Source organism: Dipodomys ordii, unplaced genomic scaffold (genome assembly GCF_000151885.1).
Source record: "Dipodomys ordii isolate 6190 unplaced genomic scaffold, Dord_2.0 Scaffold11, whole genome shotgun sequence".
In the NCBI taxonomy this organism is placed as follows: Eukaryota; Metazoa; Chordata; class Mammalia; order Rodentia; family Heteromyidae; genus Dipodomys; species Dipodomys ordii.
The window spans coordinates 8,510,888-8,523,421 of record NW_012267227.1 but is presented as its reverse complement, the minus strand read 5'-3'; the positions used below and the strand labels follow the sequence as shown (position 1 = coordinate 8,523,421).

At 44.0% G+C, this 12,534-nt stretch overlaps 1 protein-coding gene across 1 annotated transcript in view; it reads left to right on the top strand.

Annotated features, from left to right (window-relative positions):
• Positions 1 to 2,537: 2,537 nt before the first annotated feature.
• The window catches only part of Tex9 (testis expressed 9), a 21,824-nt gene continuing 11,827 nt past the window's right edge, over positions 2,538 to 12,534 (top strand). The window contains exons 1-4 of the mRNA XM_013009949.1: positions 2,538 to 2,564; positions 2,665 to 2,756; positions 7,011 to 7,074; positions 7,951 to 8,027. Coding sequence (XP_012865403.1) covers positions 2,538 to 2,564; positions 2,665 to 2,756; positions 7,011 to 7,074; positions 7,951 to 8,027 — 260 coding nt within the window. The remainder of the gene's footprint in view (positions 2,565 to 2,664; positions 2,757 to 7,010; positions 7,075 to 7,950; positions 8,028 to 12,534) is intronic.

Genomic DNA, 12,534 nt, shown 5'->3' with positions numbered 1-12,534 from the left:
AATGCCAGTTTGAATGGATGGTGAATTTTGCATTTGAACTCAACCTTGCTATTCCATGACACAACTTATAACTGGGTAATTTCTCTTCCTGTCTCAGCCCCAGTTTAGGTCCCAGTATACCTCAGAGCCAAGCTGCTATACACATCAGCCCTGCTAAATACACCCAGGCATTATATCTTCTAAAATGTTCACATGAACTATATATTCCACATAGCATATCTTGTAAAACTACCTGCTTTCTGCTTTATTGTATGCATGCCTCTTTTAAGATCTTCTAATTACCTAATTTTGTGACAGACATTTTAATTTGTTGCCGGGTTTCGAGTTCCGTTTTGTTTGAGAGCCCTAGGAAAATTGCTCAAGTTGCTTTAATTAGTATCAATTTCGTTGTCAAATTTTCAAGATGAAGCCATTGTGTTTCAGCCTTATTTAAGCTGGAGCATTAAAATTAGTTGGGGATGTTTCAAGAATCACTCATTATGACCCAAATTTCAAGTTATTTTAAAGGCAACATTGAAAAAGAATTATTAATAAGTGCACATCTTATCTCTTTTAGCTATAGCATTTGCCAACTCCTATAAAAAGTTAATTGCCAGCCAAAATTTGTATCCCTTTTCACTGCAGTTGTCTGTATTGGTAGAAGCAGAGGTTGAGTAATTTAGAAATAAATTATATTTGTCTTCAAAGTGCTTTTGCCCTTACATTTGAATATAGGTGAGTCTGACATCTAAAGAATTCATGTCAAAATAACAAAGCTATGTTATTAACAAAAAAAAATCAGGAAGTTTCTTTTTCTTAAAAGTTGTTCTCCTACCTTGAAAGAAAGAAGCAAGCTAAGCTGAATTTAAATTAGTATTTTGTATACAGATGTTATGTGACAGGTATGGGAAGAATTTAGCAGTAGATTAAAAATAGTTGAAGTAAGATGGTCATGCCTGTAAGCTTAGCTATTTAGGAGGCTGTGATATGAAGATCGAAGTTCGAAGCCAGCTTGGGGAGGAAAGCCTTTGAGATTCTGATCTCCAGTTAACCACCAAAAGCTGGAAGCAGAGCTGTGGCTCAAGTGGTAGAGCACCAGCCTTGAGGAAAACAAAACAAAACCAACAACAAACTCAGAGACAGCACCCAGGCCCTGAATTAAAGCACCAGGACTGGGAAAAGAAGAAGCTATCCTTGAGCATAAAAGCTCAGGGACAGTGCCCAGACCATGAGTTTAAGCTTTAGAACATGTACCTCGCCCCACACACAACCACACCCACACCTACACATACAGAGAACCTGGGCATTGATTCAGCCTCCTAATAGATGAAAGGCTTCAGTAGTATCTAAAAGTTTCATCCACACTGAACATTTGCTCCACATCAGCCAATGTAGTTTTGAATGCATTGTTTTGTTTTTTTGGTCAGTCATGGGGCCTGAACTCTGGGCCTAGGTGCTGTCCCTCAGCTCTTCAGCTCAAGGCTAGTGCTCTACCACTTGAGCCACCGTGCCACTTCTGGCTTTTTCTGCTTATGTGGTACTGAGGAATGGAACCCAGGGCCTCATGCATGCAAGACAAGCACTTTACCACTGAGCCACCTTCCCAGCTCCTGATGCATTGTTTTTTAAGACTTCAGAAGACCTCACAGATTCTTAGACTCACTTTCATAGTGTGTAACAAATAATACTTGAGCTACCAAGAGCGGGCATCAGTGTCTATATTTTATTCAGGAGATTTTTCCTTCAATACTGCAAAGAATTCTTCTATTTTGGCTGTGTTGTGCTGAGAGGGATGTACTTTTTTTTGTCTGTAGGTCACTGGCACTGATCTTCTTGTAAGGTGGAGTCTGTCTCCAACATAGTCTCTTAATGGTGACATTCACAGTATATTTATTTCTTTATTTGTGCTGGTATTAGAAGTTGAACTTGGGTTCTGGGCACTCTCTCTGAGCTTTTTCATTGAAGGCTAGTGCTCTACCACTTGAGGCACAGTTCCACTTCTGGCTTTGTGGTGGTTTCCTGAACTTTCCTGCTTATTGTGGCTCCCAACTGGGTTCCTCAGATCTCAGCCTCCTGAGTAGCTAGGATGACAAATGTGAGCCACCGGTGCCCACGTTAATATCTTAGTCATGCTGTAAATGTTGGCAATGAGAACTTTGGGTCCAAACCCTTAAGTGCATTTCCAACAAAACAAATGAGGTGGGATTGGCTACTTCTATTTGGGAAAGCACAGCAGGGTAGGGAGCTTCCCTAATTATTACCTAGAAATAGACCTACCCATTGATTACTAAAACTTAGATATAAACAGACCCGCCTTCCTTGATCGACACCTTGTCACCCTCAAATTGAATACTTACATACCAGGCTCCAGAGCTCAATCCTCAGTGGACCTTGGGAGCAGGTCCGTTGTAGTACTACATCTCTACCACCAGATGGCAGAGCCTCAGCTCTGGGCTCACGAGCCTGAAGTGGGTCTAGTTTGGCGGGAGGCTGCTGGAAACTCCCGCGAGAAGACACGCGAGGATGCGCTGTCGCCTAGGTAACCGCGTCGCGTCTAGATGGAGGGACGGAGCCGCGGTGTTCGGGTCAGTCTGAACGGCAGACTCCTGCGTGCGGGCGGCGTGGTGGGTCGAGGCTCCGTCCAGTTTGGCGGTCTGTGAGTGAACGATTCTGCCTGTTTTGCAGAGAGGCGGCGTCCCCGGGCCTCGGCTCGCGCCCCGGGCTGCGCGGCCCGCGGCCCCGCGCCTGGACCTGCTGGCCAAGGAGGAGGAATACAAGTGAGGACCGCGGCCTTCGCCCCCTGCTGCCTTCATTATCATGACTCTTGCCCTTCTTCTTTCTTGGGAAGCTCTCTCCTTCCCCCAGAGGCCCCCCCCCCACACCTTGATCTTTTTCACCTGTGAATGGCGCTGCGCATGCCTGGAAGTGGGGTGTGTGTGGGGGAGGGGAGGGGGGGTGGGGGGATGGAGGGGGGCGGTCAGTGGGGAGGGAGGGAGAGAAATGACTGAGCGACGCTTGTCAAAGACCGTCGTCAGCCACCGCAGAGGTTTTGCCAAAGGCGACTTCGATCTCAGGTCTCACGGGTACGAATGAATGAATGAGTGAATGAATGAATGACTGTAGAGTCGTGTGGTCCACTTCAAGCTCCTGGAAGTGGTCGTTGGGTGCTTCTTTCCCACCCCACCCCCCCATCCCCCGCCTCAGGAAATGAAGGGCAAACCAGCTGCAAAGTTTTAGGCAAAAAAGAAAAAAAAAAAGTGCTTTTTGTTTTCTAAATGGAAAGCAATTTTTTTTTGGGGGGGTGGGAGGTAAGGGGGTGGGGAGACAGGAATCAGGTTTGGAGAAAGGAGCTGCGGGAGTTTGCGTTCTCAGTGTGATTAGCAACTCTTCCTGAAAAAAAAGTGTTTTTTGGTGAGCTTCCATGTCTCTCATTCGCAGCCAGGGTGATCTTTAGATTTGGTCACGTTATTCCATTCCTTCAAACGCCGAGAGCAAGCCGGGCGCAGGTGGCTCACACCTGTAATCCTAGCTATCCACGAGACTGACAGCTAAGGATGTCAGGTTCCAAGCCAGCCAGGGCAAGAACGTCCATGAGACCCTTATCTCCAATGAAGCTCCAAAAAGCCGGACACGGGGCTGGGGCTCAAGTGGTAGAGCTCAAGCCTTGAGTGAAAAAGCCCAGGGACGGCTCCCAGGCCCCGCTATGCCCAAGCCCTAGGAGTAGCACAAAGCAACAAAAGAAAAAAAAAAAAAAAGAAGCCAAAATGCTTTCCTGTTTCTCTTCAAGATCTTGACAGCCGGATCTCCTATCCTTTATTGCTTAAAAACCTGTTAGTCCTTCATTTCTGCAAGCTTTTCTTTTTCTCCAGGGAAATGATGAGCCCTTCCTGAGTGGCCTTCTTTGAGAGACTCCCTTGCTGAGCTTTTCTATTGTTTCCTTCATTTTTCTTTGCAATTAGCATGGTTTGTTATAGTAAATCCACTTAGGTTACTTGTCTTTCTTTTCCTTTGTTGTCAGTTGTGGGGCTTGAACTCAGGGCCTGGGTATTGTCCCTGAGCTCTTTTGATCAAGGCTACTGCACTACAGCTCCACTCCGGTTTTTGAGGGGTTAATTGGAGGTAAGAATCTCACAGAGACTTTTCTTCCCTGGCTGGTTTTGAACCACTTATCCTCAGATCTCAGCCTCCTGAGTAGCTAGGATTACAGGCGTGAGCCACTGGTACCTACTGTATGGTTTTTAAAGTACACAGAAGCCAACTTTCCCAGGAAGAGAATGCCTGCTGCCCCTCTGTGTTCAAATCAGTCTTGTTACCAAGATGAAAACTGCATTTATACAACCAGATCTGTTGTTCCTTTGTGCTGGAACCAAAATAGTTGTTTTCTTTGTGTATTTTGTTGTTATTTAGAGTTACTAGAGTTTGAATTATGCTCCCAGCTGCCAAAACAATTATTTTCACTATCAAGTACCAGATAGAATTAAATACCTGCATATAGTAGGTGAACTGTTTGGTTATAATGTACACGTCTTGCAGCTGCTCTGGTCCATCATTGGGCTTATTAGAACCATGCCTGAAAATACTCTAGTTGCTGCATTTTTGTGGCGGAGACAGTTGGTAGTTATCTGTACTCTTGAGGCTTGCCTGTCTGAGGCGGAGGAGCAGAGCAACTCTGGCTAGGCCTGTGATGTGCAGAAGAGTAGAATGTGCATCCATTTTTCTAGGCAAGAATGTGAGTTCCTGAGTGTCCTGTGTTGCCACCCATATGTCTTAGTTACTCTAGGCAGTCTTCCATCACTCCTCTGGCTGCATTTCACTCCTCCAGGCTATGGGCAGAGGTTCTACAGATGTGGCCCTCTGTAACTCATGGCACTCACCAGGGCATCAGCTTCTGGCTGCTAAGTTTGGCTTCTGTTCCTATTTACTGCTCTTATTTGAATTGTTTATTCTCAGTGCCAGGACACTTCTGAGTGAGTCTGGCTTGCCAGTGGTGTTTTTGTTTTGTTTTGTTTTTGTGTGTGTGTGTGTGCTCGTTCTGGGGTTTAAACTGAAGGCTGTCCCTAAGTTCTTTTTGTTCAAGGCTAGCTAGCACACTACAGCTTGAACCACAGCTCCACTTCTGGCTTTTTTTTTTGGTGGTTAATTGGAGGAAAAGAGTCTCCTGAGCTTTCCTGCCATGGTTGGCTTTGAACCTTGATCTTTGGATCATTTTTAAAATGATTGTCTTTAGCTGTACAAAGGAGTTGTCATCTAACAAAGCAGTGTCTCACTCATCTCTCATCTACCTACCCCTTTTCTCTTATATGTAGAAGCTAAATGTAGCTTATAAACTTAGAAGTAAATACATTGGGTGGTGTGCAAGTATATATACAAACGTATTAACTAAAATATGGTACATTCATGTGAAATCTCAAATAGTGTAATTCCTTAGAAAGGCAAATTAAAGTTCAGCAAAAGAAAACACCAGAAGCAGATACTTGGAAGGGGGTGGGGTAGGGTTAGGTCAATGGGAAAAGGGTAAATGAATAAAGAGAAGAGGGGAGAATATAGACCAACGTAATAAGCTTTTCTTATTGTTCTTTTTGTTGTTGTTGTTGTTGGTCGTGGGGCTTGAACTCTGGGCTTGGGCAATGTCCCTGTGCTCTTCAGCTCAAGGTGAGCCACAGCACCACTTCCGGTTTTCTAGTGGTTTATTGGAGTCTCACATGGACTTTCCTGCCCAGGCTGGCTTTGAACTGTGATCCTCAGATCTCAGCCTCCTGAGTAGCTAGGATTACAGGCATGAGCCACTGGCGCCTGGCCTTCTTATTGTTCTTTTAACCAAGCAATCTTTTATTTTTTTATTCTAAAGGTGATGTTCAGAGGGGTTATAGTTACATAAGTCAGGTAATGAGTATATTTATTTTTGAACAGTATTCCCCCCTCCCTGTTTTCTCCTGCTTTCCCTCCCCCTCTGACTCTCTTCCCCCTCAAATTGTAAAGTTTATTTCCAACATAGTGTCTTGGTGAGTATTGCTGTTGCATTGGTTCACCCTTGGTCCAATGGTTTCTGTGATTCCTTTCCCCTTCTCCAAATCAGATAAACTTCTATACAAGACAAAGGGTGCCGAAATAAAAAGCAGGGAATAAACCAAAGGAAAAAATGAAAGCAAAAAGAAATAACTGCAAACAGTACACCAAAACCAACAAAAACCTCTTGTTTCTACATCTTGGAGTTCATTTCAATTAACATCATTTTATATGGTCATACATGGCTATTGAGCTATTGTAATTTTCTGCTAGGACTATCCTAGGCGTATACTAATTATTACCAGTGAGGGAAACCATGGAGCCTATGTTTCTTTTGGTATGGCTTACTTCACTTAATATGATTTTTTCCATTTCCTTAATGAATAGGGTGATAAGATTCTTTCTGATGGAAGCATAGAATTCCATTGTATACCTAAGATATGGAATTAACCCAGATTCCTCTCAGTAGATGAATGGATCAAGAAAATGTATATATACATAAAGTATATTTCTTAAACCATCAAACTATTAAGGCAGCCTGAGCATGGAGATGGAGGTGATCATGTTATTTCTGATTCTCCTGCCTGAAAAAAACAAGGTTTTTTTTGACTTGTCAGCTTTTTATAACTTCAAAAGAAGCATGAGGCTAGGCGCTGGTGGGTCATACCTGAAATCCTAGCCACCAGGAGTCTGAGATCTGAGTACCACAGTTTGAAGCCAGCCTGGGCAGGAAAAATTAAGCACACCCACTTTCTTCTTCCTAAATTTTCCTCAGCTAAGTCACTTCCGTTGAAGGCCTGGGCTAAGGCCGTGGAATGGCCAAGACTTGCCCTGCAAGTTCCTGCACAGGTAGGAAGACTTGCGTAAGTCAGACATGAGTACTGATCATTGTGTTCATGTTTGGATAAAAACGTCATGTGTATCTTCTAGTGTGTTGATTAGATTACTTAGTAACTTGTTATTGCTGACGTTTATTTTTTTATTAGAGTTTCAGCTTAACACAATTATTGATTTTCTGTTTTTAGGCGTTTGAATGCAGAATTGGAGGCCAAAACAGCTCGTCTGGTTCAGCAAGCTGAGGAAGTACTAGTAAGTAAATACACTGGTATTCCCTGTGGGTGCAAAGTTTTTAACTTTTTTTTTTATTGTGAAAATACTGTACAGAGGGTTACAATTACATGGGCAAGATAATGAGTACATTTCTTATCAAGCATGGTAGCCGACTTTTTTTTTTTTGTACTGGTCCTGGGGCTTGAACTCAGAGACAGGGTGCTGTCCCTTGCTTTTTTGCTTATTGCTGGCACTCTACCGCATGAGACAGAGCTCCACTTCTGGCTTTTTTGTTGCTTAATTTGGAGATGAGCGTCTCATGAACTTTCCTGCCCAGGCTGGCTTCAAACTACTCGTCAGATCTCACACTCCTGAGTAGCTAGGATTACAGGTGTGAGCTACCATCACCCTTTTTAACTTTGTAATTTAATGTATAACATACATATACAAGAGTACCCAATATGTCACACCCCAAAGTACCCAAAGCATAAACATTTAGCTGAACACATGACCACAAGCTGAACATTCATATATATATCCTGCTTTTGGTAGACATACATTTTCTAAAAGCCACTGGAAAATGTTTTCCACTTGGATTTAATAAGGACATTAATATGAACAATATTTTCTCACACCAAAATATTAATACTTAAGCGTATCTCTAGAATTAATGCTGATAATTCAATAAGGATATTTGAAATAAAATGAGTTCTAGATAAAAGTGGAATCAATGATAGTTGACTCAATAGAGCAAAACTGGGGTCAGCAGGACTTCCTTTTCCTGTGTAGCATTTCTAATTCAGTGCTTTGTTATCATAGGGGGTGAGGAGCCTGGGCAATGAGGGCTTGTGTAGATTCTAGGATTGTCTAGTGTTTTGGGTGGTACATATGAGTCACTCTTACTCATTTAACTAGAGGGATCAACAGGAAATACAATCTCAGCCTTTATCAGCACACATCAAATCTTCTGAAGAAGGAAATGCCAGTTCAAGGTGAGTACAATGGTAACTACCATTGCTATTTTGTGCGTGTGTGTGTGTGTGTGTGTGTGTGTGTGTATGTGTGTGTGCTGAACCTGGGACTTGAACTCAGGGCCTGAGTACTGTCTCTGAGCTTTTGCACTCTCCCACTTTGAGCCACAGCTCCATTTTCAGCTTTTGTTGGTTAACTGGTGATGCAGAGTCTCATGGACTTTCCTGCCTAGGCTAACTTTGAACTGTGATCCTCAGATCTCAGCCTCCTGAGTAGCTATGATTACAGATGTGAGCCACTGGTGCCCACTCTGGTGGTATTTTTAAGTTCAGTGGTATGTGTGGATCTTCTTCCCTGCAAATGTTAAAAAACTAATTTGAAGAAAAATAATATCATGTACAAGTACTCTACCCACATTACTTCATGTAGCCTTCAAAGTATTATTGCAAACTAAATACTGTCCTCATTAAAAACAAAACAACTACAGATAAACAACAACTACAGATTATGGAAGTTCAGTAGTTTGCTCAGGAACAGGTAGAAAATGTTGTTTCAAGGAGGATTGGACCACGGTTGATATGTTTCCTAAATTTGCTTGCAGACACTATTCTATCTTTTATGATCGTGTGTGAAGATGACATAAATTATTATTTTTTTTTATTTTGGTCCAGTTGTGGGGCCTGAACTCTGGGCCTGGGCGCTGTCCCTCAGCTCTTCAGCTCTAAGCTAGCGCTCTACCACTTGAGCCACAGCGCCACTTCTGGCTTTTGTCTTTTTGCTTATGTGGTGCTGAGGAATCGAACCCAGGGCCTCATGCATGCAAGGCAAGTGCTCTACCACTGAGCCACCTTCCCAGCCCAAATTAGTAAAGACAACATATACACATGAACATCATGTAAACTCACATGCCAAGAAATTAGGCAGTTACAAGCTATTTAGGAACAGATTTAACAGGAAAAGTTCAGGATCACCTGAATAACATCACAAAAGCTTACTGTCGTAGAGGTAATAGTGATCACTAACCATTCATTCCATGTCTCACAATTGCCGTTGGAAGCTTCCAGAACGAGACAATTTAGAGCAGCTTGATGAAGTTTAAGGCTCCCTCCCTGCTGCCTGAATGCGTCAGCTCTGTGTCTCGTGTGTCCCCCCATTGGTCAGTCATGGAGCATCTGTTAGTTCCCACAGGAGAAGGAATGTGTAGCCTGCCACTGTGTCACAGGGCCGGCACCTGCCGCTCACTCCATTCAGGACTCATTGTGCTGTCCTGTGTCATCCCAGGAATAATGGGACGGTTTTTATGTTTCTATTTTTAAATATATATATATATATATAAGGATAGTTTTTAATTTTTAAAACTGTAGCTAGATCCAGTCCAGGGGCTTGAACTCCAGGCCTGGGGACTGTTTCTGAGCTTCTTTTGCTCAAGGCTAGCACTCTACCACTTGAGTCACAGCACCACTTCCGGCCTTGTCTGTTTATGTGGTACTCAGGAATCAAACCCAGGGCTTCATTCATGCTAGGCCAGCACTCTACCACTAAGCCACAATCCCAGCCTATACAAAGAGATCTCAACTCCACTCTCCCATTTTGCCCAACCCCATCCATACCCTCATTACATTTATAGCATACTTTGAACACAATGACTGCATTTGCCCACCCCCCATTTGGTGTGACCTCTCCTATTCTCTCCCCAAAAGTATGTTGTTAAGGGTTCATTAGTTGTACAGGGGACATACACCATTAGACTCTTTTCTGACTCTCTCATCTTAATTTGTCTCACAGCTTCTTATAGTCTCTTGTTATATAATTTTTTTATCACAGTTATTTGTTGTTAGTCTCTTCCTGTGTTGCTATGTAAGTGAAACCATAATCATCTATGTATACCTATATGTAGATGTACGTCACTGCCATTGTTTGGGGCCAGGGCCTGGTCTTTGGCAGGTAAGGAGACTTCTGTACGGTAAAGAATTATAGCTGGGTGCTGTTGTCTCACACCTGTAATCCTAGCTACTCAGGAGGCTGAAATTTGAGGATTGTGCCTTGAAGCCAACCTAGACAGAAAACTCTGTGAGACTCTTTTTTTTTGTCGGTCGTGGGGCTTGAACTCTGGGCCTGGGCACTGTCCCTCAGCTCTTCAGCTCAAGGCGAGCGCTCTACCACTTGAGCTACAGCGCCACTTCCGGTTTTCTGGTGGTTTATTGGAGATAAGAGTCTCACGGTCTCTCCTGCCCGGGCTGGCTTTGAACCGCGATCCTCAGATCTCAGCCTCCTGAGCAGCTAGGATTACAGGCGTGAGGCACCACCGCCTGGCTCTCTGTGAGACTCTTATCTCCAATAAACTACTCAGAAAAAGCCAGAAGTGGTGCCTTGAGCACAGAGTCTCATGGACAGTGCCTAGGCCCTGAGTTCAAGCCCAGCAAAAAAGAAAAAAAAAAGAATTACAGTCTTGGGATGAACTGTAGTTACAAAAATGGCACCAACTAGATCAGATAGGTAAAGGATTTACTAATTTTTGGAGATATATGCCAGCAAAAAAAAACCCTTATGGATTAAATTTGTTTGTAGGTGCCTAACTCTCATAACTCTTCAGAGTCTTAAGGTCAAAAAGCAGAAGGTGAGATCCGCGTGGCACTAGGTGGGTGGATTATTTGAACAACTTGCTGAGCTCAGAAACAAAAAAGGAATGTTACTGAAGTGGCACTTAACTGGTTTTATACTTGAAATACAAGGACATCATTCATTCATTAAGAACTAGCTATTGCGCTTCATCTAGTGAGTCCCGTCCTAGACATTCATCTTAGACATTAAAAGACAAACTTGCATATAAATGTTTATAGCAGTTTTATTCATAATTGCCTCAAATGTTCATGAAATGGTAAGTGGATGAACTACTTATGGTATATGTATAAGATGGACTATTGGGCATTACACAGGAGTGGACCACTGGTGCAATGGCAGCCGTGATGCTAGGTGAAGGGCTCCAGACTCAAAAATGTATACAGTGTCTATTGCCACGCATGTTTGATGACGGGCTGTGCTCTGGTTGCTACAAGGCTGGGCAGTTCCAGCCGTGGGAACTTCAGGCAGAGTCTGATTTTTCTGGCTGGTGCACATTTCTCAGCTGCGATAATCCTGTGAAACTGCTCTTATGTATGAGGCCAATCTTTGGTCCAAAATGTCGTTATGGGGCTCATTATAGGGTTTGACATTCTGGAAAAGTCAAAAATAGAAACAAGCTAGATGCCTGTGGCTCACCGCCTGTCATCCTAGCCACTCAGTAGGCTAAGATCTGAGGATCATGAAAGTTGGTTGAAGCTTTTATCTCCAAGAACCGCCAGAAAGCCAGAAGTGGAGTTGTGGCTCAAGTGGTAAAGCAGTAGCCTTGAGTAAAAAAGCCTAGGGATAGTGCCCAGGTCCTAAGTTCAAACCCCAGGACTGGCACAAAAGCAAGCAATGGTGAGGACAGCTCTTTTTTCCCGTGTCAGGTGGAGTTCTTCACGCTACTGTTTGTCCAGGTCACTGTCACTGTGTGGAATGTGACACTTGATTATCCATGGGGAAGATGAAGATGGGGGTCTGTTCTGTAAAGATCCCATCCATTTCAGGCTGGGACGGTGACACACCTGGACACCAATCACAGGCAGCATGCCTGTCCTAGGTTCACAACCACGGTTACTCTCAGAAGATATCTACCTTCCTGTAGTATCTTACACGTCCTCCAGTCTGCTGGAAGCGAGGCTCACCTGCAGAGCACTTCTGATTTAAAAAGGCCTTCCTAGAGAGGTTTCACAGAAGTCAGCAGAATGCTGTGACACTCCATTTACATAGGAGTATGATACCGAATCTTATCCCCGTGAAACCCTAAGGACACAGGTAGCAGTTGGATATCTTAGCTGATGAGATTGTGCAGATGTGGGTGTGGGGAGTGTGATGGAATGCCTTGCATAGCAACAACAGCTACTACTGTGGCCTGTTTTCTTTCTTTCTTTCTTTTTTTGGGCCCGGTGGTGGGGCCTGAACTCTGGGCCTGGGCGCTGTCCCTCAGCTCTTCAGCTCAAGGCTAGCACTCTACCACTTGAGCCACAGCGCGCCACTTCAGGCTTTTTTCTTTTTGCTTATGTGGTGCTGAGGAATCGAACCCAGGGCCTCAGGCATGCAAGGCAAGCGCTCTACCTCTGAGCCACCTTCCCAGCCCATGTGGCCTGTTTTCTAAGATAGGAATGTAGATGCTGTAGACCACTGATCAGAGGTAGGCAAACTTTTGTAAAGCACTGTTGTTTCTGGATTCATGGGCCAACAGTCCGGCTCACTACCGCTCTCCACTGCTGCCTGGCAAGAGCACACAGCCACTGCTGCATGTGGTGGATTCATGTGTGCCATCGTCCACAGCCTCTCATAAATACTTGTAAACTACAAATTATTTAAAAAATGTAAGCCAGGCCGGGCGCTGGTGGCTCACGCCTGTAATCCTAGCTACTCAGGAGGCTGAGATCTGAGGATCGCGGTTCAAAGCCAGCCCGGGCA